Source organism: Molossus molossus, unplaced genomic scaffold (assembly GCF_014108415.1).
Source record: "Molossus molossus isolate mMolMol1 unplaced genomic scaffold, mMolMol1.p scaffold_m16_p_10, whole genome shotgun sequence".
NCBI classification, from domain to species: Eukaryota; Metazoa; Chordata; class Mammalia; order Chiroptera; family Molossidae; genus Molossus; species Molossus molossus.
Window position 1 is genome coordinate 10,642,906 of NW_023425345.1, and position 27,740 is coordinate 10,670,645.

At 37.2% G+C, this 27,740-nt stretch overlaps 1 protein-coding gene across 4 annotated transcripts in view; it reads right to left on the minus strand.

The window, feature by feature from the left end:
• Nucleotides 1–27,740, minus strand: part of POLR3B (RNA polymerase III subunit B) — a 137,489-nt gene that overhangs the window by 32,096 nt on the left and 77,653 nt on the right. For all 4 annotated transcript variants that reach the window (XM_036252172.1, XM_036252175.1, XM_036252173.1 and 1 more), the window contains 5 exons: nucleotides 24,543–24,670; nucleotides 17,091–17,300; nucleotides 13,602–13,760; nucleotides 11,945–12,062; nucleotides 10,063–10,205 (listed from right to left, as the gene is read on the minus strand). In XM_036252172.1, the coding sequence (XP_036108065.1) occupies nucleotides 10,063–10,205; nucleotides 11,945–12,062; nucleotides 13,602–13,760; nucleotides 17,091–17,300; nucleotides 24,543–24,670 (758 nt within the window). The remainder of the gene's footprint in view (nucleotides 1–10,062; nucleotides 10,206–11,944; nucleotides 12,063–13,601; nucleotides 13,761–17,090; nucleotides 17,301–24,542; nucleotides 24,671–27,740) is intronic.

Consider the following 27,740-nt stretch of genomic DNA (forward strand, 5'->3'; position numbering starts at 1 on the left):
TACTTGTTTATTGCCATTTTTGTTTAGTGTGGTTATATTTTTCTTCTTATTTCTTCTACTAATTACAGTAGTCCTTTTAACATTTCTTGCAGTGCTGGTTTGGTACTAATGTATTCCCTTAGCCTTTTTTTTTTTTGTCTGGGAAGCTCTTTATTTGACCTTCTATTTTGAATGATAGCCTTGCCGGGTAGAGTAGTCTTGGATTCAGATCCTTGTTTTTCATGACCTTGATTACTTCATACCATTCCCTTCTGGCCTGTAGTGTTTCTGTTGAGAAGTCAGCTGAGAGCCTTACGGGGTTTCCTTTGTAGGTAACCTGTTGCTTATCTCTTGCTGCTTTTAAGATTTTCTCATTGTCTTTAATTTTTGGCATTTTAATTACTATGTGTCTTGGTGTGGGCCTGTTTGGGTTCTTCTTTCTTGGGGCTCTCTGTGCTTCTTGAACTTAAATGCCTTCTTCCTTCACCAAATTAGGGAAGTTTTCTGTCATGATTTCTTTGAATATATTCTCTAACCCTTGCTCATTTTATTCTTCTTTGAGGACTCCTATGATGCAAATATCATTACGTTTCCAGTAGTCCCACAGTTCTCTTAAACTGTCTTCCGGTTTTCTAATAGTTTTTTTCCTTTTGGTTTTCTGACTGGTTGATTTTTTTCTACCCTGTCTTCTAATTCACTGATCCAGTCCTCAGCTGCCTCTACTCTGCTTTTTAGACCTTCCAATGTGTTTTTCATTTCTGTCATTTTTGATCTCTTCTTGGTGGTTTTTTATTTCCAATTGGTTTATTTTCAGCATCTCTATGTCCTTACTCATGCTATTGAGCTTCCTCAAGATCATGGCTCTGAATTCTAGCTCTGTTAACTTGCCTAACTGCTGCACATTGATCTCATCTTTGGTGGAGGTCTCTTGTTCTCTCATTTGGCTTTTGTTTCTGTGTTTCACCATTCTGGCTATCACAGTGGGCTTTGGAGCCTGTCAAGTTTTCCCTGTGGGCGTTGGCGTTCTGCTGTTTGTGGTTCCCTCTCCTGGGTTTAATGAGCGAGGGAGGACCCACGTTAAACATCACTGTCAAGTCTTACTTTCCTGGTTAAAGTTGCTAGCCCAGGAAAGGTACTGTGATTCTCCAGGTTTTTGCCTGGAGGATAGCAGTCGAGGTTACTTGAAGAGTTTTGGGTTGTCAGTTGATTGAAAAACTCCCTCAGGTGCTCAGAATAAAGGGTTTCCCAAGGGTGGGGCAGATGCTGGTTGTTAATGAGCCTCAATTAGCATTTCAATGGCCCACAGCCTAAAGGGTGGGATTGGATCTCCAAGGGAGGGGCTGCTGCCTCTCCCCAGAGCCCTGGGAAGGAGCTAGATGGCCACCTTCCTGCTTGGCAGGCAACTCAGCAAAAGCTCTGAGTGCGCTCCAAATCCCGAGTGTCCCCACACAGTTCAAGTCCAGTCCACCCTCCCTCTGTCAGAGCCCAATGTGAGTGGCTGTGGCTTTTTTAGCCTCTGTCCCGGCTCTGCGCTGTGGAGCCGCTTGGGAGTTTAACCCAAGGGCGCTGCTCCCAGTTAAGGCCGCTGCTGTCTGTGGGCTCCCAGCCCCCGTCTCGCGCCTTTGCAATCCTACCAGGATCGAGTCAGTGTCTCTGGTTATTTGGTCCTCGCAAGCTGCTTTCCTGTTGCTTTTTCCCGTCGATTTGTCTGTGTTATAGTTGTAATTCCAGTTTGGTTCTGGGAGACAGTCTGTGTAGCTTCCGTTCACTCAGCCACCATTTTCCAGTTTTGCTTTGTTTTGGGGTGTGTGTGTGTGTGTGTGTGTGTGTGCACGGGCACACACACACACATGCGTCTGGTTACCATCAGGTTTATGAGAAAGAAAGTTTCATTTATACAGCAGTCCTTTCTCTCATCTGATCTCTATCCTCCTTTGCAAATTCAGACATTTATCTCTTCCCCTTTCAGGTTTTTGTTGTCACAAATTATCCCTGTTTATGCTGTAAATTTGTTGGTAATCTTATTCATAGTTTTGTGACCTTTTGTTCTTTGTTTCAGATAAAATCAACCCTAAGTACAGTATTTCCTACAATGGAAGTCTTCTGGTGATAAATTCCCTCAGCTTCCATATGTCTGGAAAATTTTTTATTTCTCCTTCATATCTAAAGAATAACTTTACTGGATATATTATTATTGGCCAGTAATTTCTCTCTTTTCAGAGTTTTAATATTTGGTTCTATTCTCTTCTAGCTTGTAGAGTTTCTGCTGAGAAGTTCAATAATAACCTAATAGGCTTTCCTTTATAGGTTACTTTCTTCTTTTCTCTGGCTGTCTTGAGAACTCTTTCTTTGTCATTAATTTTTGACAGTTTTAATAAAATCTGACTTGGAGAAGGCCTTTATGGACTGAGGTAGGTATTCTGTTTCCTTCTTGGACTTGAGGATCTAGCTCTTTCTATAGGTTTGGGAAATTCTCGTCAACTATTTGTTTGAAAAGGCTCTCCATTCCTTTCTCCCTTTCTTCTTCTTCTGGTATGCCTATTATTCTTATATATATTATTCTTTTTTGATGGAGTCAGTTATCTCATTTTTTTTAATGCTCAAGTCTCTCTCTTCTTCTGTGTCATTTCTAGATTTATATCTTTGATATCACTAATTCTTTTATATCTTCGATATCACAAACTATTTCCTAGGCTCGCGACTTCATTCTTGATCTCTTTTTAAAAAATTTTTTTAAATGGATTTTTAGAGAAAGGAAGGGAGAGACAGAAACATCAATGAAAGAGAACATCAACTGGCCACCTCCTGCATGCCCCCACTGGAGATTTGGCCCAAAATATGAGCATGTACCCTGACTGGGAATTGAACTGGTGACCTCTTAGTGTACGGGTCGACGCTCAACCACTGAGCCACACTAGCCGGGCTCATTCTTGATCTCTTTTAGTGAGTTCTTCATCTCCAGAATTTCTGTTTGGTTGTTTGTAAAAGTTTCAATCTCTTTGGAAAATTACTTATTTTGTTCATTGATTTGTTTTCTGAGCTCATTAAATTGCCTATCTGAGTTTTCTGCAGCTCGTTGAGCTTTTTCAGAACTGTAATCTTGAATTCTCTGCCATTTAAGTTGTACATTTCCATGTCTTTATGTTTGCTTTCTGGAGATTTTTTCATTTACCTTCTGAGCTGACTTATCTTGGTTATGCATAATATTTGACAGATTCCTTCTCTGTCTAGACATCTGTGTATGAGTGGCACTTTACCAGAGTTTGATAAGATGTGTAAGACATTCTTATACTGGCAAGACAGATTTAGACTAGACTTTTAAAAGGTCTTTTCAAAGTCTAAGATTGTGTTCCCTTCCACAATAAACTCTAAACTTCTCTATCATGAATGGTCTCTACCATATAATTTAGTATTTCTCTATATGTAATCCTTTGTATTGATCTTTTTGCTTTAGGTGTAAAGACAACTCCTCAAGGGCATTAGACAAGCACTGAATTTCCTTTCTACTACCTAGAGAGTTCAACATAGTTTTGAACCCACAGTAATTTTGGGAGGGATAATTTTAGTTTGTTATACCTATAAATTTAAGATATTTTACTTAATAACTTATTCTACAAAGTGGATACCATACTACATGCGAAGTGCTGTGCTGGGTGCTTTGGGGTGTCAAAGAAATTAGCAGGGACTGTTTCCTATCCTCAGTGATCTTAAAATATACTTAAGTTAGCCAACAAAGTATTCTGGATATTTAACAACAATGTACATAAGTATTTTAGCAAAACCATTACTATATTTGAATCTTTACAATTTTATTTATAAAGGAAAAAAAACTTAAAAAAATAGACTCTACTGCTGTAACAACCCTAGCTTCACATGAGTATTATTCAAGGAAAGAATCAAAATGGTAGAACTTAGTTACAATAGTAATCCTGATAACAGATAAGCAATTCTCAGATAATTAAGAACTGACAAAATGTATCCGGCCGGTGTGGTACAGTGGTTGTGTATCAACCCATGAACCAAGAATTAACAAAATATGATAAGTACCTTTCTGATGATTGTTAGCATTTAATGATTCTAAGTGTGTGGGTTTTAAACATTTTAAAGTTAGTTTCAATCTTAGAAATGATTAAAATAGCCAGTAAAAACAAGAAGCCTTAGAGGCAAGACTATGGTTAGTAGAAAAAATATTGGCAGTCTAAAAATCCTTCTCTCCTTTTATTAAAATAATTTTAACTTCAGTTCTATAAATTGCAGTGAAAAAATTAAACACACTAAGCATTCTTGTGTTGAATATTCTCAAATAACAAATATACAAATTTCAGTAAACAGGGCAGATGAAACACATATGTTTATCTCCACTCCTCCAAACCTCACTAATGTGTTGAAAAAAAATTAAGGTATAAACCTATAAGGAAAAAGAATGAGCAAGAGATAATCACACAATTTCAAAAGCTGACAAATACAGGAAAGAACAGTGAAGTGGCTTAACAGAAGGAGAAAGGCGCACTCAAGAACCTGCAGAGGATGTATGAAGAAGGGAACTGACTGACCTCTCCTCCCATATTCCCCACCACTATGGCTGGGAAGGCTCAGGAAACAGAGACAGTACTGAGAAAAGTGGGATGAAGGGTGGTGCTGAAAACAGGAAGCCCAACTCAACTCAAAGTCACCCATCCATCAGCAATTCCAGTGGGCTCTACATTTAAAATGTGTCTAGACGGATCCCTTCTTACCATTTCTCTATTATTATGCTTTTCCCACTCACCACCAACTCTGACCTGGGTTATTGTAAGAGTATTCTAGCTGTTCCCTTCCTTGTTCCCCACTGTCCATTTTCAACACTGTAGCCAGAATAAATCAGATCATATTTGTCATCTGCTCAGACTCCTCCAGAGGCTTCTCTCTCACTCAAAGAGGTTCACAGAAGGCCTCATCTCGCTCCAGTCTCAGGGCTTCCTTTTCCCACAATGCTTTACGCCATACAGGGTCTGCTCCCTTACTTCTCTCTGGTCTTTATTCAAATGTCATCTTTTCAATGAGGTGATATTCCTCAACCAGTTTATATAAAATTTCAACCACTAACCACACTACTCCCCCACAACATTGCTTCCTATTCACCTCATTATCTTTTATTTTTTTCATAACAACATTTATTATCTCTCTTGCCCATAAGAATTTAAACCCCACAAAGGTTGGAATTTTGTCTGTTTTGTTCACTGCTTATCATTAGGGCCTAGAAGAGTATCAGACACTTAGAAGATATTTAATAAATATTTGTAGAAATAAATATCTGTATAAGAAATCATTAGATCCCGATTTTCTATTCCCCACCCCATATAGCCAGGAAGTTACCCTTTCCCCCCAACTATTTTGAAACTGAACCACAATGACCTGTGACCCAAGAGTAGCAAGCACAGCAGAGGGTGGGATGAGGTACTACCCTGATACAAAGAATTAAATGAAAGTCTGGGCACTGAACAGTGGGCTACAGCCCCCAATCCTTACCTAGCTCCCAGAAGATCAGCTGATAGCCTTAAAACACTGCTCCTACCCTTACTCTCAACTAACCTTCAGGCAGGAGTCAGAAAGATCCTAAGTAAAAATTAAATGGCACTTGCAGTAAAAATGGTTTACTACCTGATCACCTACAATAACTTCCACCAGTCAATAAGTTCTACTCCTGAGACACAGAGTTACCAATTGCTTTTCAGAGTTAAAGAAGGTACCATGCATTTGGGAAAAACTTCCAACAACAATAAACCAGACTAAAATACATAGGAGAGAAAGAAATACATCAAGAAATAGAAACAAAAAAAGAAAACCAAATACAAGAAAAAACTAAAAAACTGAAGCTATAACAAAAAAAAAACAACAAAAACTAAAAATGCATACCTCTTGCTATAAAAAGGAAGAGTATAAATTAAATTTAAAATGCTAACTAAAAATTTTAAATTTTATAGATTTAAAATATGTAAAAAATAAAGTCAACCAAATCACCTAGAAAGAAAATAACATGAAAAAGAAATGGACAATGGGGGAGAAAAGGTGAGAACACTAGAGCATCAGTCTGGAAAATCCAATATCTAAAAAGAAAATTATCAAGAAAATAATATGAGTAAATGTTCAAGAAGTAAAGGAATCTGAACTTCCAGGATTCAGGACCATTTCCTAGTACAAAGAATGAAACAAAAAAGGTCTATGAGATTTCAAAATTCTGAGTAAAAATTTCTGAAGGTGGGGGGTTGTGGTACAGTGGGAAAGGAGGAAAGAAGGGAAGGAGAGGCAGAAACAAGGTACACACACAAAAATCAGAAAGAATAATGTTAAGAGTCACATAAGTAACATGAAATCTAGATGATAATGCAGCAGTGCCATCAAAATCCTTAGGAAAAAGAAAGTTTAATCCTAGAATTCTACACCCAAAGTACAAATCAAGTATGTTCAAACATACATGATTTTATGAACGGACTATTCCACTGAGGGTTGGGGGTAGAAAAGTGACATGGGAAGAGTAAAAAAACAAAAACACAGGCTCAAATGGAAGGTTCATAAATGACTACCATTCTATGTGGGCTTAAAATGTTATAAACTGTGCCCCCACCCCTAGTTCATGTGTTGAAGACCTAACCCCCTGGATAACTCAACATGTGACTGTATTTGGAGACAAGGACTTTAAAGAGGTAATTAAGATTAAAGAAATCATTGAGTGGGCCCCAATCCAATATGACTGGTGTCCTCATAAAAAGAGGTACAGATACCAGGATGCACTCTTGCAAAGAGAAAAGATCATGTGAGGGCACAGGGAGAAAGCTGCCATCTGCAAGCCAAGGAGAGAGACTTAAGGAGAAACCAAAACTCCCAACACCTTGATATCAGACTTCCAGCCTCAGAACACTGAGAAAATAAATTTCTGTTGTGTAAACCACTCAGTCTGTGGTATTTTATAATAGCAGCCCTAAGAAATAAACAGAGGACTCCATAACCTTTTCTGAAAACATTTCCAGGGCTGGCAAAATGAGGCTGCTATGGCAGGCTCCGCCCAGCACTCTGGAGGGCAGCGAGGATCATGTCTTAGCTCATCTATTACCAATTCTTAACACATTGAGGAGCTCCGTTTCAGAGAACCACCACCACAGTTTGGAGCAGGAGGAGTGGGGGAGCTATGAAGAAAATCTTCTGGGGGAAAAATGGTATAACAAACTACTGATCATGTGGACAATTGGTGAGAGGCTGTTGATGGTATAAAAGAATGGTAATAGGAATTAGAAAATTTAAGCAAAGAAAAATATTAAATTATTAACTTGAGAAGAAAATAAAATTATATAACAAAGGAAATGTACTCAACAACTGTTTGGTTTGGAAGTGAAGACTATTTATGTAATAATAATGGAATCTAAATAATAGCCTAAAATGATAATAAATCGTACAAGTGAAGAGTAGGAAAGAGAGGTAACAAAGTTGTAGGTCCTGCTATCTATCGTATTAATAGGAAGTCAACATCTAAAATGGATGAATGAATACACAGCTATTTAAGGATATCACTGAAAAAATGTGAAGATACAAATCTGATGAAGCTGTAAAAGAAGAAAATACCAAGGGAATCTAGGCTAATCAAAAGGTTTTCCCCCTTGGATTAAAAGCCACCTGGAAAAGGAAAACTAGCAAGATAAATTCCCCACAAGTGAAAGAGCATCTAAACCCAGGAGGACTTCTTTCGGTTTCATACAGAGCTGTACAAGTCAACCCCCCTGAAGACTGAATAGATCTCTAAAAGCTGCTGTTTCAAGTCACTGCAAGATAGAAATTACTTCTGTCAATAAACATTATTATCCCTGTCTTATTAACAGTTTGAAAAATGCTATAGCACAAAGACTTACTGACATTTTACCTAGAAGACTATATTTACAGGAACTAATTAAGTGTGTTTTCATTTTCAAAAGTACTGCCTTGTCTATACACACAGACACATGTAATAGATCAAAATCTATGTAAATCAATCTATTAAGAGTAGAGAATCTGTTCCTTTCCACTTCCCTATCTTCAATTCGTTCATATATTCAACCATTATCAACTAACTATTACATATTTACTATGAGAGAGGCTCTATCAGACTTTATGAGAATGAAGATATAGTCCCTGTCTTCAGAAAGTTTAGTGGAGTTAGAACACAGTGGATAATCACTGAACTATATGCCAGCCTTCAAGTCTTTACACAATACCCTGATGGAATAAAGCACAGGATTTGGGATATGTAAAGTTTGTAAACTGATTCAGAAGAGATATTCTCTTATGGTGTGCATTCTTGTAAGGCTTCCAGTGCCAATATTTTATAAGAGTATCAAGCTTTGCTCTTATCCAGATAATAGCTCAAATAAAGTAGAGCCTATAAACAAGGTTATGATTACCCCAGAATGACTTAGGAGTGCATTTCAGAAATTGTCAAGACCAAGAGAGAAAGAGAAATAGAGAATTTCATTGTCACTGTTAAGTGGTAAAACCCACCAAAAACACACACACAAACAAACAAACAACTAGAATCTCAAGATATGTTTAAAAAGTTAGCATCTTAGGCCCAGCTGGTGTGGCCCAGTGGTTGAGCACCGACCCATACACAAAGAGGTCACCGGTTTGATTCCCAGTCAGGGTACATGCCCAGGTTGTGGGCCCAATTCCCAATGGGGGGCATGCAGGAGGTGGTCAATCAATGTTCTCTCATTGATGTTTCTATCTCTCTCTCCCTCTCCCTTCCCTTCCCTCTAAAACCAATAAAGAAAAATTATTTTTTTAAAAAGAGTTAGCATCTTAGAAAACTGTGCAAAGCAGAGGTGTCAAAGCACACTTATTGATGGAACCAATTCTTCTAAAATACTGACAGGGTAAAATAATCCTGCATCTGTCAACTGAACTAAAAATGCTTTTGATAAAATAGTATCTTAGTCTGAAAAACTTTCATTGATGGAATGACAACTAAGGCTAGGTTCATTTGACCAAACAAATTCTAATATTGGACATACTTGCTTGACAAACAGTTAAAATCAGCAAGAACAAAATGTGCAGTTATCTTCAAACCAATCAATTAAAAACAAGAAAATATCACATCGATAATTTATAAGCAAAGGCGAAATTCAAGGTTGAAGAGTAGAATGAATAACAGCCCATGATCATCACTATCCTTTCTTCAGCACTTAATACATATGTGCCACGCACAATGCTAGTTAAGGAGCATGGATTCTGGAGCCAGGCTGCCAGGGTTCAAAAACCAGTTCTGCCACCAAACTGTGGACCTTAGGCAAGCTACTAATCTCTTTGTCTCTGTTTCCTCACGTATAAAATGAGGGTAATAATAATACCTGTGAGAAGTGAATGAGTTAGTATATATAAAGTGCTAAGAACATTGTCAGGCACACAGTTAGTGCTACAAAAGTGTAAGCTGCTGTTATTGTTCTTGAAACTAGCAGGTGGCTGAGAGAGTCAAAATTCAAATCCCAGGACAAACTTTTCCACTCTTAAACAATATTTATACTGACTAAAAAAGACCAATTGATAATGAGTATATTATTAGTAACCCCGTGCTCTGGTTTTTGAAGGTAAAAAACAAAATCACAAATGGATGAAAACCCAGCAGTAACCATCAATGAAAACAGTGAGGCTTGCCAATGGAATCAGAGGCAAAACACCATCTAGGAGTGGGAACACTGCAGTGGACAAAGCACTGCACTGGAGTTAGGAGATCTGGGTTCTCACACCAGCTCAGCAACCAACTAGTTGGGTACCCTTGCAGGGTCTGAACTTCCTTATCTGTTACATCCAGGGGCAGATAACTCTGAGGTATCTTCTAGTGCTGACATCCTATGATACTGACCCAACAGAATATACAGTAGTTTAAATATGTACTTTTCATAATGCCATGAACAGGTTAATCTGAGAAACAAAACAAGAATAATTTTGATGACAATATAATAATTTTTCAAACACTAAAATTCTGAATGGGGGAAGATATAACACATCTTTTACAGATGTAGTTAATAAATATTTTAGTACATTCAGTTTTATAAACAAATTGAGAAATGAATAATTTACCTTTTTGCCCATGACGACTACTGAATTTGTCTCCAATCTCTGGGCGCCTTGTCTGTCTCAGCAGCATTTTGATTAGAAAAGCATCTTCGGCATTTGAAGATATCATCACTTTTTCAATATATGAATCCGTTGCCCCTTTGTAGCTAGTGTTAAGAGGAAATCAATAAAACAGAGTTTCCAAACTGCCATTTGTGAACCTATTACTCCCACGCCATATTTTATTTAATACTACCACAGAATATTCTGACATTCCCTTTTTGGGCTCTGAAAAAATTACTTTTATTTTCAATATTAATTCAATTACAACTTCCCCTTTCTAGTGCTAGTTTAAAATGGCTAACATTTACTAAGTATTTATTATGAGGCAGACATAATGTATCTTAATCTTCATAATACATATTATTCACATATTGTTATTCCCTTTTTAAAGACAAGGAAAATTGATTTTTAGAGAAGTTAAGAACTCCCCAGGACATATGAAGTAGACCTAGGGTTTGAGCTAATACCTGTCAGACTTGACTCCAAGTTCTTAATCACTTTTATTGACTGAACTTCCCCCTTATTAATTTTCACACACTCTGCCTCTTCTCTTGTTTTTCATATAATAAATGTTATTAAGAGTCTACTCTGTGTCAGATCCTTGTAGGCTCTAGACATATAGAGATTAAGTAGACATGGCTCCTGCCCAAAGGAACTCACAATCCAATAAAGAGAGAAAGACAGAGAAAGTGAAGTACAGAGAAGATATAAGTGCTGTGGAGAACAGGAAAGACCCAAGGGAGACAAGTCGATCCTGTAAGCAGTTGGGGATGACAAGTTGGTGGGGAGGAGCAGGCTGTCAAGGACTGCTTCACAGAGGTGACCCTGGAGCTGAAACCATTCAGGCAGAGGGAGCAGTGGAAGCGAATGCTGAAGGCCTGAAGTAGGAATGTATGTTCTGGTGAGTAAGAGACAATTTACTAGAAATATGGGGACCAGTGTGCAAAGGGGAAAGGCTAGAGAGGTATACTGAGGATCGTAGATGGTCTTGTATGTATTACTATTTTGGCCTTTATCCAGCAGGCAACACTGTCATTAAGAATTTTACTCGCCCTGGCCAGTTTGGCTCAGCGGTTAGAGCGTCGGCCTGCGGTCCGGAGAGACCCGGGTTCGGTTCCCGCTAAGGGCACGTACTTCGGTTGCAGTTTGTCCCCGGCCCTGGTTGGTTGTGCGGGTGGCAGCCACTCTATGTGTCCCTTCACGTTGATGTTTCTCTCTCTCTCTCCTTCCTCTCTCTCCCTCCCACTCTATCTGTACAAAAAATAGAAAATATCCTCGGGTGAGGATAAAAAAAAAAAAAAAAGAATTTTACTCAATGTACTCAGGTTTTATTCTATTTACTCAAGAGAGTCACATGACCAGGTAAGTAACTTAGAAAAAAAATCACTCTGGCAGTACCATAGAGAGAGCCTGAGCGATGTGGAGAGGTGCAAGACTGGAGGCAGATGTTCAGTTATGAATAACTAAGAGTCCGGCAGGCGAGAAGGGCCAGAACTCAGATAGCAAACACTGTCATTAAGAGAATAAGAGGACAGCTAAGGAGACAGAACTTCTACATTTTGCTGAACCTATAGGCTTTAGGCTTTGTGTGGCAGGTAAAGGAAAAGAACCAGGATTGTTTTGCAAGTGACTGGCCGGATGGTGACCACTCATTAAGAGAGGGACCCAGGAGGAGCCTGTTTGAGGGAAGAGAGAGGATGGTTTTGGGGCCCCTATAAAGCTATCCAAGTATGAAGCTGAAAACATGCAGCTGTCTAACTGGAAGTCATCAGTAAAAGGAGACTATTGGAGCATTGAGAGTGGGTGAATCTTTCTGTGCATTTCCAAGGCACACCATACATACGTGATGGGCACATCTTTGTACTGTGGTTGCTGTGGCACATTGCTTCCTTCCAAAGGAATCTGAGTTACTGTGGGCATAGATTTATTTACAAGCACTTGTTTGTTTTCTACTTTCTCACCTAAGAAAAAAAGAAGGGTTAAACAAATTGTTATCATCTGTGTGATATGCAAAGATTACTGGGGCATAAAACTATGTGGTCAGATTTGGTCCATGAGTCTAGACATGAGGGAAAAAAGTGAGTTCACATAATGGGAACTAGAGTTCATTTGTAACTCTGCAAGACCAATTGAAAAAAATTATAGATTCATATTACAGTGTGCACAAAATTAAGAAATTGATGCAGGGGACCACATTAGCAAGAGAAATGTCATGTCAGTAGGTAGCAATTTTATGTATCTCTTAGGGTGTTAGAACAGATTTGAACATTTATTTTTATTAACAGTTATTTCAATCAGGAATTAGTCACTGCCAAATTTAACTTGGACAAAGGAAATCAAAAGATTTCTTTGAGTTTCCTGCTGCTCTCACCTTTGCTTTGCATCTTTTCATGGTAAACTCCAAGAACAACTACTACAGTACTGTCACAACACTTATTTCCCAGCCACATGACCTGGGTGGGGAGTGAGAGAAATCCTCCAAGGACAAAGGCAGCAAGGAAGGGGAGCCATGCAGCATATGAATGCAGCACTCACCACCAACGCAAGGTCATGCAGATCTCCCCTCCTAACAATATCCCCACCCAGCCCTTCTCTCCACCACAGCTCCTACCGGTCTCCATCTATGTTGGCTCCCTTTCTACTCTTTTCTCCACATGGTAGTCAGAATGATCATTTGATAATGAAAATACTAACATGGCTACAATGCCTTTCGTCTGGCCCCACATCCTCCTCCCCCCATTTCTCTCTCTCTAGACTCATGTTCACCACACTCCCCTACACTCTCTTCATTGTAGCCACACTAGTCGTCTTTCAGATCCTTTAACTATTAAGCTGCAGGACACTTGCACAAGCCCTTCCCACTGCTTAGAACACACTCCTCTCCCTTCTTCATTGGTTGACTCCACTTATCCTCAGATTTCCGCTCACTTCATGAGGAAGCTACCCCAATCTTCCTAAGGCAAATACTCTTGCTATAAAATGGCTTCATAGCTCTTTATATGATTCCTTAACCTGGCTGAAATTTGACATATGTTTGTGTGTGCTCCTCTGATCAATGTGTTTCCCAAAAGACTCACAAGGGCAGAGGTTGTAGGTTGCATCAACAAAATTCATTATAAGCTTGAAATTACAATGGTGTCACACTTTTTACATGCATTAGATTCTAAAGTCAGTCTGTAAGCTAAGTGCACAAATGATGAAATACCAGTGTAGGTGCTGGGACACGACTTCTTATTTTAAATATATTCTTAAAGTGGCTTTTCTATGATTCAAAATTATAACCAGGAAAGTAGAACTAGAACAGATTATTGCTATATAAAATCATATGCATAAAAAGACTAGAATAAAATTAACCAAACAATGACCATACTGGTTGAGTTAGGATAGTGGTTATATAGATTGCTATTTTTTCTACCCCATTTACTAAATATTCAGATATATTACTGAATAACTTTCATAATTTCAAAAAGCATACATTAAGGTTTTTTTACGGCTTTTACCTGGAGAACAAATACCATCTGCATCTAAAATTTCATGTCGCCAGATGGGTTTCCTTGTGGCAGCATCCAACATCGGCCCCATCACTTTATCAAAAGTCTGATTGGTATATCGTTTCAATGTACATTTAGCATTTTTATATACAAGGCAACGTCCAAAACCTAAAGTGAAACCATAATGGGTATCAGAACCACCAGTAATACAAAACTATAAGAAAACACAGATTTGTGTTATTCAACAACCCACCCTATTCTATCCTCCTCTTCCTCCCCCAAACCAAAACTGTTCTACATTTGGATAATCTGGGACTGGCCAAATCAAATAATAATATATTAATCTGAAGAATTGGCTTAGGTCTTCTCCTACCTATTGTCCATGTAAACAGTGAAATCTCTACAACTATTTTCAACATGGACTATACATCTTTACTACGTTGGAGGAAGGTGAGCAAGAGAAAGAAACCTAGTGTCACTTTGATTCTTTTACAGCACCAGAGCCACAGAATGTGATAAATGGAAAGGGCCCTAGAGTTCACCTGGCATAACCCCTCTATCTTATAGGTGCTACAAGTGAGGCCCAAATAAATTAAATGATCAATGTCGCACAGCAAGCTGGTGGCAGAGCTGAGACAGACCAAGTCTACTGATCAGCCAGGGTTCCCCCTACATATCATTTTGGTGTATAACTTTTGCTAACCTTCCCTGAAAAGTTTTCCTTTTTCTGATATTAGCATTTTTAAAAAGTCCCAAAGAAGTAAATAAAAAAATTAATTTTTCTCCAAAGAACACAAAAAATGAAAATAAGCAATCAAATGACTTTAAGGGCAGAAATAGTTCATCTCTGTCCTTAAGATTAGTTTACTTTGATTATATTTTTATAATCATGTATCTAGTAGATGAGGGAAAAGGTCTGTGACTAACTAACAATCTATACATTAATAAAAATAAGCAAAATGAACAGAACACCTTTAGATGGGGCAAAAAAACCTCAACCACTGAATCCCACACAAAGATTCATCAGCTGTAGAGCTGCCCAAAAGAGCTATCATTCCTTCAACAGTAAACACTAAATATTATTTCCCAAGACTCTGTAGCTGCATTTGTCCATCACTCCTTCTCTCCCTGTTTGGCCAAGCAGTTATATTTTTCTTTTTTCAAAAAATTTGTATTGAATTTATTGTGTGTGTTTTTTTTTTTTTTTTTTTTAATCCTCATCTGAGGACACTTTTCCATTTTTTGCACAGACAGAGTGGGAGGGAGAGAGAGGAAGGAAGAGAGAGAGAGAAACATCGACGTGAAGGGACACATCGAGTGGCTGCCACCCGCACGACCAACCAGGGCCGGGGACAAACTGCAACCGAAGTATGTGCCCTTAGCGGGAACCGAACCCGGGTCTCTCGGGACCGCAGGCCGACGCTCTAACCGCTGAGCCAAACTGGCCAGGGCTATTGTGTGTTTTTTTTAAATCCTCATCTGAGGACACGTTTTTATTGATTTTAGAGAGAGCGGAAGGGAGGAAGAAAGGGAGAGAGGGAGAGGAAAAGAGAGGGAGGGAGGAAGGAAGAGAGAGAGAGAGAGAGAGCGAGAGAGAGAAACATTGATGTGAGAGAGAACATTGATTGGTTGCCTCCTGTACACACCCCAACTGGGGATCAAACCCACAACCTATGTATGTGCCCTGACCAGGAATCAACCCAAAACCTTTTGGTGTATGGGATGATGCTCCAACCCACTAAACCACCCGGCCAGGGCTGCTCCCCTCCTCCAAACCCCCCGCCCCCAACCAGTTACTTTAAACTGGATTTTCTCTCTAATCTCCCCAGGATATACTGAGCCATGTCAAAAGTTCACTTAAACAGGAAAATGTCTTAGGATTAAATGCTATTTACTGATGAAATAAATGCATGGCTATAAAACCCTTCATTTATAATTCTTCAGCAAAAGCAGAACACTTTCAAGAAATCTAAGAATGTGAATTTAGAAAATCAACCAGGGGAAAGTAGATTTCCAAATAAAATCTCAGTGCTGTAATGTAATTTTTAAAATATGAAGGTGAATGTTCAATGAAATGACACATTTCTACAAGTAGACAATGGATGAAGATGTTTGTGTGTCTTAGAAAAAGATCTTAGTCATTATGGCTCCTAGCAAATTGTGTATAGCCATAATAAACTCTGCTCCAAGAGTTAGCTACTTTGGAAACATTACATGATCTTCAAATTTTGTACAATGGCCGTTAACTGCAACATGCTGGAGTGCAGTGTGAATCTGAACTGCATGAAATCAAAAAGTGTTTTCTTCTAAGGGTAAATGGACATTTTATTTACAGGTGGTAGCTTAAAAGCTAGTGGACAGTAAACTAAGATCATTAAATTGTGCTGCAGTTTCTGACAGATATCACAAAGTCTTCAGATTTCCACATAAACGTTACCAGTTAATCGGAAAAGAAAACATCCAGTTTTAAAGCATGGCTGTTGTCATTTGAAGAAAAAAAAGAGGCATAAATTAAGTGCAGCCAACATTAATGCCAAAGACACATGTCTAGGAGTTCTATTATGGCTGCCTAGCAACTACAAAGAGTGAAGGGAAGGCAGAGTGGTTATGCCAGAGAGCAAATGAAGAAATAGAGATTATGAAGAGAGAAGTCAGACTTCAGATGGGATGATGGCTAACAAACCATTAAGTGGTGACCTACAAAAGTGAACTATCAAGAAACCGAGAAAGAAAAGCATAACAACAAACCAGGGTTGATGTATATGTATTTTTAAACGTTTATCATTTTGCTAACAAAAAGGTCTAATATTATGAGGCTGAGATATACAATAAATAAAATAGCGTTTTACATACAAATATTGCTACCACCCTCCTAACCAGTTTTATTGTTGAATATATAACTAGGTATATTAAAAAACCATATTTCATTTATTGTAATTCCTGCTGGAAAATAAGCAAATTCTTACATGTTTTCCATTGAGGAATTGTCTCAAGTCACCAACAGAGTAAAATAACAAAGAAAAAAAGATTGCTTAATAATACATTTAACAAATTACCTCTATATACTATTCATTTTTTTAAAAAGTCAACACCACAGCATAACTGCCTCATATTTGTATATTATAAAATTATAATCACTTGAAACTGACATTAGCAGTTTGACACCAAGTGATTTTTATGTTGATCACCCTATATCTAATACTGTACCATACACTTTTGGTATTAGAGCTTTGTAAATTCACTTACCTCACCCTGGACGGTTTTGCTCAGCAGTTAGAGCGTTGGCCCACGGACCAAAGAGTTGAAGGTTTGATTCCAGTCAAGGGAACATACCTCGGTTGTGGTTCGTCCCCGTCATAAGGGAGTCAACCAGTCAATGTGTCCCTCTCACACTGATGCTTCTCTCCCTCTCCGTCTCTCTCCCTCCCTCCTACTCTGTCTGAAGATAAACAGAAAAATATCCTCAGGTGAGGATTAAAACAAAGAAAATTCACTTACCTCTGTCCAATGAGGCCTTGTTTAAAACAAGAGCATCTTCAATATCGTAGCCACTGTAACTCATCACAGCAACTGTCGCATTCTGTCCAGCTGGCAGTTTCTCAAAGTCTATCAGCTCGATGGTCTTTGTTTTAACCATAGGTTTTTGTGGATATGCTAGTAGATACATGAGAGTATCAATTCTGTTCCGCTGGTTGTATCCAATAGTACCTTCATTGATATTGGGGGGAAAAAAAACACCAATATTCCATTATGTCAAATAATTAGGTAGCAATGAATACAGTGATAAACATACTAATTTCACTAACTGAAATGAAAAAATTCTTCAGGTCAAACATTTCAAAAGCAATACCCTCATAGTAGCTAACAATTAAAAGCAATTTTCCTCAGTAACGTTAAAAGTCCCACAAAGAAAAATCACACTCAAGGTATACTAATCTAAATAACTTCAGCTTTTGAATTTATACAATCAATCCCATTTGAGGCATTTTAGTCTCCACTGGTTAATTTCATAAGTCAACAATTCTGTATTCGGTTCTACTATATTCCAAGCACATGTCCATTTGCTAGGGAAAGATAACTGGAGAACACCACCGAGAGCTGAGAGGCAGGGAGTTTATACATTGGGGCAAACATAAGAAGAAATCAACAATTAAAGTTCTAAATGAAAATGAAAGCAGGAGAAATAGAATAAAGAGAAAAGTGAAAGCAGAGAATAGGTTTATTCATTTGCTTAACTATTCATTTATTAAGTTGTTAATACATACCTACTCTGCTCAACAGTGGAGAAAAAAAGGACCGTAACTTTTCCCTAAGGAATCCAAGGCCCTGTCCAATCAGAGATGGGCTCTTCCCTCATTAGTAATCAGCCTTTCCACCTGATTGGACCTTGAAAGGGTGTTATTGTCAACTAGAAATGAAATCAGAATATTACCTCCCTCTCCCTTTTCCCTATAGGAGTTATTAGGATTCACGGACCTGCTTGAAAAAAAAAAAGCTTTCACTTTCAGGAGCTTGTTCCTACTCAGAGACTTTAAAACTGGGAATCATGTTTGCTCTACTGCTGAGCTTGAGTGTGGGTCTCTTTAACTTCTCCCAGGTATCTCTTCTTTTCCGCCCTGAATTGCTAAAAAGGTAGCTTTAAGTCTCTCTTTTGCACCCGGCTTTCATAGTAATACATCCGCAACACCCACATACCCCAAGATGTCTTTGTATCATTTAATGGAGTTAAGCTCTAAGGTGAGCCGACACCAAAAATCAGTATTTCCTTTACCTTTTTCTTTGTACTCATGTCATTAAATCAATGGTGATTTCAATTCAGGAATAAAAATAACCTATTCAGGTATGATAAAAGAAATTCTGAAATCTGCAGAGTAGTAAAGAAACGAGCATCTGGTACATCTCTGGGACTCACTATAGATGCTCAATAAATGTCAAGTAAATAAAGCTGAAGAATTACATTACATTCTTTATGATAGTATATAGTTCTGCTTAAATCTCTAGAAAATTTATCAAGATTCAGGTGAAAAACAATAGCTAAACTGAATTTCATGAACTTTTTGTCCAGTTTACACTATAAATTGGCAATTAATTTATGTTATTTTAGTGCCAACTAATAAAGTGGACAGGATACCTGGTAATAGATCACTTACTGTTTTAGAAATCAAATCACTGCTACTTGGATGGTGATAGAGTTCACTGGCAGTAAGTTTGTCCTTTTACATAAAATCATTTAAAATTTATGTTGAGATTTCAGCTCCAATTGTATACTTTACCCAGCTTGATACAAGGGTTCAAGCACTGTCCCACCAGGCTGCCAAACATGTCTTCTGAAACCCGAGACAAGCATTATTATGCAGCAAGGAAGTATAATGGCTGCACCTCTAAACAATGATGAAAGAGATTGGATCCTGTTGTAAATTGTGCTACCAGGCCCAGAACATAATTCTTGAGCATTACAACCGGCTATTGAATGGATGAACAGCAAAATGGTTTAGCAAATGTTTGATGCTTATGATCTCATCAGAAATTTTTCTTTTGAGCGACTTTTAAAAGAACTTGAAGGAATATACATGTATATCCATTTTTTGCAGCACTGACAATGGTATGTAGGTTAAAACATAATTTATGAACTATGACTTCTATATTGTAAAACTTCAAAATGCCACCATACCCCATAACTGTTATAAAAACTATGACCGACTGACTGACTAGCTATTTTGCCAATAACAAGCTTTTTGAGAAAATGTCATATAGAAATTAAATTATAAGACTAGTCTGGGTGAAACATATGTTCAAATTAGAATGCCTCTATTAATATTTTCAGCTTCCTTAAAAAGAGCATTACACACACACACACTAACATCAAGAATATCTGTCTATATACTGGATACAAATCCTTTATTAGATAAATGTATTATTAATACTTGCTCCCATTATGTGGTTTCAGGTCTCTTTCATATTCTTAACAGTGTCTTTCAAAGAGCAAAAGTCCAATTATTAACTTTTTCTTTTTTATAGTTTGTGCTCTTTGTATTCTATCTAACAAATCTTAGGTTATTCAAGGTCATGAAGATTTTTGTCCACTTCCTTCTATAAGTTTTATGGTTTAGCTCTTCCTTTTAGGGCTATTATCTATTTTGTGTTAATTTTTGTATGATATGAAGTAAAATATGCTATTCTTTTGTTCTATATAGATATACATAGAGATATTTTATTTTGTTGAAAAAATTTTCCTTACTCCTGAATTTCCCTGACACATTCATCGACAATGAATTGCCTACAAATGTGTGGGTCTACTTCTGGATTCTTGATTCTGTTCCCCTGATTATATGCCTACCCTCATGTCAATATGATACTGTCTTCATTACTATGGGTTTAGAGTAAGTCTTAAAATCAGTTTGCATAAGCTTTCCAACTCAGTTTTTTGTTTCAAAGATCCTTTTAAAAAAATCATCTGATTTCTTAACAATTTTAATGTGCTCTAGAGTCTTTCATTCATTTTGGAAACATTGATTAAGTACTCACTATACTCTACCTACTTAAGCTGGCACTGTACTATAGTAATAAGTGACAAAGACATAGTCCCTGTCCTCAAGAAACTTATAATCTACAGTCTAATAGGAAAGGCACCTGGATCATGATCCACAGTGAACAGGAAAAAGTGAGGAAAGAAGCTAGTTTCTTTCAATTGAGAGGAATTTTAGTAAGTTTTATAGATGGCATGCATAGAAGACATAACCTTTTATAAGTTACTGAACCAAAATGGGATTCAGTTCCCTTGTCAGAAACAAAAAAGGTACGTATTATATCTGACAACATTATTATTATGAATAAAAGAAAAGCATGTAAATCATTTGGGTATTGAATAAGTGGCAACATTCATTATGACTAATATTAATAATAGTAGTAATCAAAATATATATCCCATTACCCTGCAATATCATCCATTCTACCTTCAACTCTAACCTATATACTGAATTTTAATATAACTTTCATAAGTACTCATTATTAACATGCTGGCTGCAAGAACTATCACATAAGCTTATGTCTAAAATAGTTAACAATTGCTTTAATTTTTTTGAACAAAGAGCAGAATTCTAAAAGAATTGCCAGAGACAATCTTCTCATTTTGTACCCCTAAATGAATAAAGAATTATTTAAAAAAATTCAAACAGAAAGTGGGGGAGGAAATATAGAATAAAACAATGTTTTATGAGAACCTTTGTATATTATTTGTTTTTAGTATCTCCAGTACATCCCATCCTACTGTTAAATGGGAAAAACAAAAGGGAACTATCTACTTAGAAATGGAATCTATTAAAAACAAAAACAAAAACAGAAGCTGCATTAGCTCCTGAGTTAAAAAAACAACAACAATTCCCAGCAATTTGGAATAGAAGGGGAAAGGGTGGCAAGAAGCAGCCAAGACTAGGGGAGGTATGTGATGCATATTTATTAACAGAGCTAATAATGACTGAAAGATCCTTTTAAACAGGAGAAATTGTTCCATTAGAGGATTGCCAACTAATAAAATGGGCAGATATGAAAGCGTGACTCATGTGAACTTGGCGCCTGGTGCCAGGGAGAGTACATACAATGCCACTCCATCATACAGTCTTTACTTGTAGCAATGAGTGACCTGGAGACCTCACCATTTCCACACGTGTCTCCATGATTCTTGCTCTGAACCATGTCACAACAGAGCCGTATCCATGTTGTTCAAAAGCACAGTAAGATGCTGTGTGTGTGGAAGCTTGAACTTTATTAATAACTCAAAGAGCCTTAGATTTAATAAACACTGCTGGTGTTTTATGTTGAAGTAAAGTCAGTTCTCTCTCATGTATAAGATAAGGCTTTCCATCTCTGTGGTTTGTGCTAGTTTTGGTCTCCTTCATAATGACAGAAAATGACTTTCACGCATTTCTTTACTCTGATGAATGGGAGGAGTTTGTAGTGAAAGACAGATAGCACATTTTTCGGGCTAGCTAGAATATTCAGTGAACAATTCTGGTCTAATGTCCTCCACCTTCCACATGGACTAGTGGATGAACAGTCTATAATCTTGAACACGTATTTAAAATGGGATAGTATGCTTTTGAGGTATCAGCTGTCAAGACTGCACAGAAAAAAAATGACTCAGAGAAGCCTAACTCAAAGTGCTAGGTCTGCTAAATAGACCTGAGTTTCTGCTGTGGGCTTTCTCCCTCTGTTGGCCTTTTCCCTTTTGTGGTTTTTCATATAGACCTCACTCAAGACTTCCACAGTTATTTCAGTGTCCAAAGAGAAATTTGGCCATGTTATGTGCCAACTTTAAATGTACTTTTATCTCTCTGCTTTTCTTTCTAGTCAGGTGTTTTATAATAACAAACAGTAACAAAGGATTTTTTTTATTACTTAAGATATTCAGCGGCTTTTGTCTTCCTAGCGTCAGCAGTAACGTCAGAGGATTGTATCCAAGGAGCTAAATGTGCAGGACCCAGGGTCAGAGCAGCTGAATACACCAACCTCAGAAAACACAGACAATGAATTGCAAATGACACTCAAAACAAAACGAGAAAAAAAACCTTCACACAGAAAACTACAAAAGAACTCTACAGACACTGAATTGGCTTTCTGTACACACTGATCCTGCTTAACTGTGTGTGGTAACTAACTGAACGTTTCAGATACTCATGGCCACAAAATAAAGGCTGTTGGGGGTGGGTGGGTAGAGAGAGAAGTTACAAAAATAAAAATATTATTTCTTTCCTTTAAGTCTTTTAGTTAAAAAAAAAAAGATTCAATAAGAGGACATAGATGCAGCCCTTTCTATTTCTATCTTCAAACAAACACACTAAAGAGTGGCATTAGCGATGAAGTGATTAGTCTTCCGTTAATTCTGCTGAAGGTTCTATACAAAAGGTGTATTGTTTCAGCTGGGATTCACATCATGAAACAAAATGGTTTGGTAAACCCAATAGAAGTGATAGCCCTTTCATGACACACAGGGTTCAGTACTGTATATTTCAACTTGTTAGCAAGTCAGAAGCACAAGCGGGAAATCAGCCTACACTGCAGCTGAGGATGAATGGGAAAGGCTAAATTGATGAGCCACTGTTTAGATTTTCCCACTGGGAATTATTCTGAACTATCCAGGCATTACATCATTCAGGTAAATGGTAACAGGACAACATGCTTCTTACTTCTTCATGGCAAGCTAAAGGGCAATATAAAAACTTAAAAAGAAATATAAACTCTTTATCCGTAATGAGAAATAGAATTGCTTCATTGTGAAATTATAGTCACTTGCAACTGATTCTCAGTAACTGAGAGCTAACTGCATTCTGGTTGCTACCCAAACACAATGCAAAAATCTTTTACAATTTTTTTTTTAAATGAAGCTCCTTGTATTATAATTTAAATCACAGATAAGGTCATACTGATGTCACATATGAAAATAAAATTTATTACACTTATTAGGATGTAAGTGATTTTTAAAAACATTTCAAACAAAGTTTGTTTGTTTTTTCCTTTTTTTTTATCCTCACCCGAGGACATTTTTCCATTTTTTTGTTCAGATAGAGGGGGAGGGAGAGAGAGGAAGAGAGAGAGAGAAACATCGATGTGAAGGGACACATCGAGTGGCTGCCACCCGCACGACCAACCAGGGCCCGGGGACAAACTGCAACCGAGGTACGTGCCCTTAGCGGGAACCGAACCCGGGTCTCTCTGAACTGCAGGCCGACGCTCCAACCGCTGAGCCAAACCGGCCAGGGCTCAAACAAAGTTTTCTGCCTGGTATTCTCTCTGTATCAACTTCAAGACAAAACTCAAACTCCTTAATACATGGCACCTCTACAGCACACCTCTATAACCACACTGTACTAAATAGCCATATCAAAGTATTAAAACTTTCTCATGGAACACTTGCTTATAATTTCCATACCTGTTAAGAATACTAGTGTCTTTTAAGGCTTAGTTTGATTCTACTCTTCAGAAACAACCTACTCTCTAACATCAGTCTATTATAGAATTTATCATATATTGAATACCATTTACATTTTTTTAAAAGTTTTTATTGATTTTAAGGTAGAGAGGAAGGAAGAGGGAAAGAGAGATAGAAACATGGATGACAAACATCTATCGGCTGCCTCCTGTATGCCCCCTACTGGGGATCGAGTCTTCAACCCAGGCATGTGCCCTGACCAGGAATCAAACCGGTGACCTCTTGGTGGATGGGATGATGCTCAATCTACTGAGCCACACCAGACAGGCTGAATACCATTTTATTTGTTGGCCTCTCCTACTAGACTGTGAACTCCTTGAGGATAGGACTCTGTCCTCCTCTCTATAGTTTCAGGTTCCAGCCCCACTGTCTGGTCTATAGTTGATGCTTAATAAATGTTACAGATGGGTGTATAGATAAATTAATAGATGGGTAGATGAAAAGGAAGCAGAATAGAAAGAAGAAAGGAAAACAAATTCAGAAATTGGTGTGACATGAATTGGACATTTTAGGAGCTATAGGAGCAATTGCAATGATATAATAGGTTCAATGCTTGTCATCCAGATGATTATTAAGTACATTCTAATATTCACAATACATCTTTATTTCTATTTTCTTTTCCTCTCCTCCCCTAACCTTCTGTTTTTCTGTTCTTTCTTCCATCTCAGGATTAACAACTTAACATTTTATAGGACCTTTCTCTTCATACTTACCCCTTCATAATTCTGTAACATTTATTACATGTCCCTTTGTTTGGTCAAGGGAACAAGTTCAAAAAGGTTTTCTCCATTTTTGTTTAAACTTTAGACATGACAGGGACACCTGCAAGTATGGCAGAATGCCACAGGCAACCTCTGAGTTTGGTAACACTCAGGTGTTAGCAAACACGCAATACTAGTGAAGTGAGAATACACACATATCTTTTATCCAAGTATTCAGAACCAAATTCAAGAAGGAAATCTTACCCATAGCTTGTTTTCCCATGGCACATTGATATGTGTTTCTTGGGGATTGGTTATGATGAGGGTATGGAATCAGGCCAGCACAAACGCCAAGAAGAGTGAAAGGTTCAATCTCCAAGTGGGTGGTATCTCTAGCAAGTTAATTAAGAATTAGACATTTTAGGTATCAAGTACTAAAATAAATACCTCTTAAAGGATATGAAAATATTGCTGTCTCAGTCTTCACGGGACCTAGATAATAATATTTAAGTTTATATAAATATATATAAAACATATATAAAATAAATTTATATAACAAAACCTCAACGAAATTTGATGCCAACAAAAGTGATAAATAAAATAAAACAAATTATTTTTTAAATGACAGAAACTTCTATTATTTGTAAAAATACACAAGAAGGAAAACAGTATGGAATGTCTATATTTTGAAAAAGTATTATTATATACTAACTAATAATAACAACAACTAAAGAAATTATTAATTGAGCATACAGAAATGTAGAGCAAAACATCCACATGGACGAGTAACTTGCTTTTCTTCACTTTTCCAACTTAGCTCAATGAGAAATTTGTATAACCATTTTAGAGGGAGAAATACATCCCCTTTAAGGATAATTACTATATGCCTGGCTGGTGTGGCTCAGTGGATTGAGCAACAGTCATCCCATGGACTGAGAGGTTCCAGTTAGATTCCCAGTCAGGGCACATGCCTGGGTTGTGGGCTCTATCCTCCGTAAGGGGCATGCAGGAGGTAGCTGACATCTCTCTCTCCCTTCCTGTCTCTCTAAAGAAACAAAAAACAAAAAAACAGTTACTATAGTCCTATGGGGACAAATACCATAACCACCAGTTAAGTGTAGCTATTAAACACTTGAAAAGTTAGACTAGTATGACTGAAGGACTAAATTTTTTTCTTTCCTTTATTGATTTTAGAGAGAGGAAGTGAGATGGAGAGAGAGATGGAAACATCGATGAGAAAGAACATTAACTGGCCGCCTCCTGCATGCCCCCACTGGGGATCAGGCCCACAACCTGCATATGTGTCCTGACCACCAGGAATCAAACTGGCAACCTCTTGGTACATGGGTCAATGACACTCAACCACTGAGCCACACCAGCGAGAAGGACTGAACTTCTTTTAATTTAACTTAATTTTAATCACTTTACATTTTAAAGCTCCAATTTAAATTTAAGGAACTCAGTTCAGTCATTTTAAACCTTTTAGTTACATTTGTAACAACTCACATTTGTGAGTCTACTTTTTCAACTGTGTTGTGAAATCAGATCAAGTATTTCTAATAAAAATTAGCATCCAAATTGAGATGTGCTGTAGGTGCACAAGATTTTGAAGACTTAGAAGAAAATGTAAAATATCTCAATATATTCATGCCTATTATATGTTGACATAACATTTTGGATATATTGGGTTAAATAAAATTATCAAAATTAACTTCATCTGGTTTTTTTGTTTGTTTGTTTTTTGTTTTTTACTTTTTAAATGTGCCTGCTATACAATTTAAAGTTATATAGGTGGCTTGCATTATTTTTATTGGACATCTAAGTAAAGTAAGACTTGACCTACTAAATGTCAGAATCTTTCTTACTTTCATAAAACATCTTTGTAGAAAACCCAGTTTTGGCTAAAAGATAAAGCAACTCAGACATTTTAATGAGAAAGAGCGGCCAAATTATTTTTAGGTTTTTGCTGAAAGTAACAGATACCACATCCAGAATCTGTAGTCTCTGTTGATTTCTATTCCTTCCTCAAGTGTTTCTGAAGCATAACTTTAATAATTTCAATGGCTTAAAGTACCTGTGAAGAAAAGTAATTTCCAAGATAACCCAATCCATCATGAAAAAATTAGTTACAACACTACATGACAAAGGCCCCCGCTTATCAACATATTTATTTTTTCAATACACATGTATTGCCTTATATGTCTCTAGTTTGGTTAAAGAATGAACCCCAATCCTCTTGGACACTTTAGGCCTTTGTCAGGAGAGAGAAAAAGAGTTCTAGGTTTTGTTTTCCTTTTTAAAAAAAGCTTATAGTGACATTTTATAGTCTAGAATAAAAAAATTTGTTTTAAATGTATTGTTTTGTTTAAATACAATTTGACATTTCCCATGTAAATAAATTTGACATTCCCCATGTAAATAAAAACAACTTTTTCATATGTAAAGATTGAGGTAAGCTGGAAGCTGAAAATAAAGAAAGTAAGCACTGAAGTTTCTTCTTTTTACATGACAACTTATATAAGATCATATATTACTTAATAATTATTCAAAGTTATAACCACCATAACTTTCCTTCCTGAACAGGATTTTCTATTAACCATGTATAACAACCTTAAATTTAGCTCAAATTAAGCTTAAGTAACCTATAGCTTGTAATAGTGGAAAAACGGGAAATAATCTAAACCTTCCTCAATAAGGGGCAAGTTAAAGAAATTATGTGTAGTCAGACAACAAAATAAAAAGCAATTAAAATATTTATAACTACATTTTAAAATGTCATACATACAAATCAAATAATATAAAACTTTTCTATTTTTAAAGTAGAGTGAATTTAGTGTATGGGACAGCATGGTGATTTGGTGATACTGATACTCTATTGGAAGATAGACAATACATAAATAAATAAATAAAATATACATTTTACAGATTTTATTGTAAGGTAATAAGGTCTAGAAACCTAAAGCAGTGAAGCGGAGAGGTTTCTATTTTAAATAGGGTGGTCAGAAAAACTCAATGAGAAGGTGACAATTGAGCAAAGGCCTAAAAAAGGTGAAAGAATGAGCCATTCAGGTATATGAAACAGTGTTCCAGGCAGACGGAACAGAAGGTGCTGAGGCAGAAGCATGACTGGGATGTTTGAAGAAGAGGCCAGGGTTAAAACAGAGTGAGGGAAGAGAGGTAGAAGATGATACTGCAGGTGTAAAACAGTATGGGCATATCATGTACAAACTTGAAGGTCTCTTTAAGGACTTCAGAAGGAAATGGAAAGCCACTGGGGGGTATGAGAAGACAAATGCAAAAATAGTCACAAGCCTTCTGCAAGCATCCAGGCAAACAGTGACAGTGGCATAGACTAGGGTGACCTGTGGAGGTAGTGAAAGGAGCTCAGTTCTGGGTAGACTGAAGGTCCAGTGATATGCTAAGGATATATGTGGGTATAGAAGAGAGGGAGGGAGTCAAGGC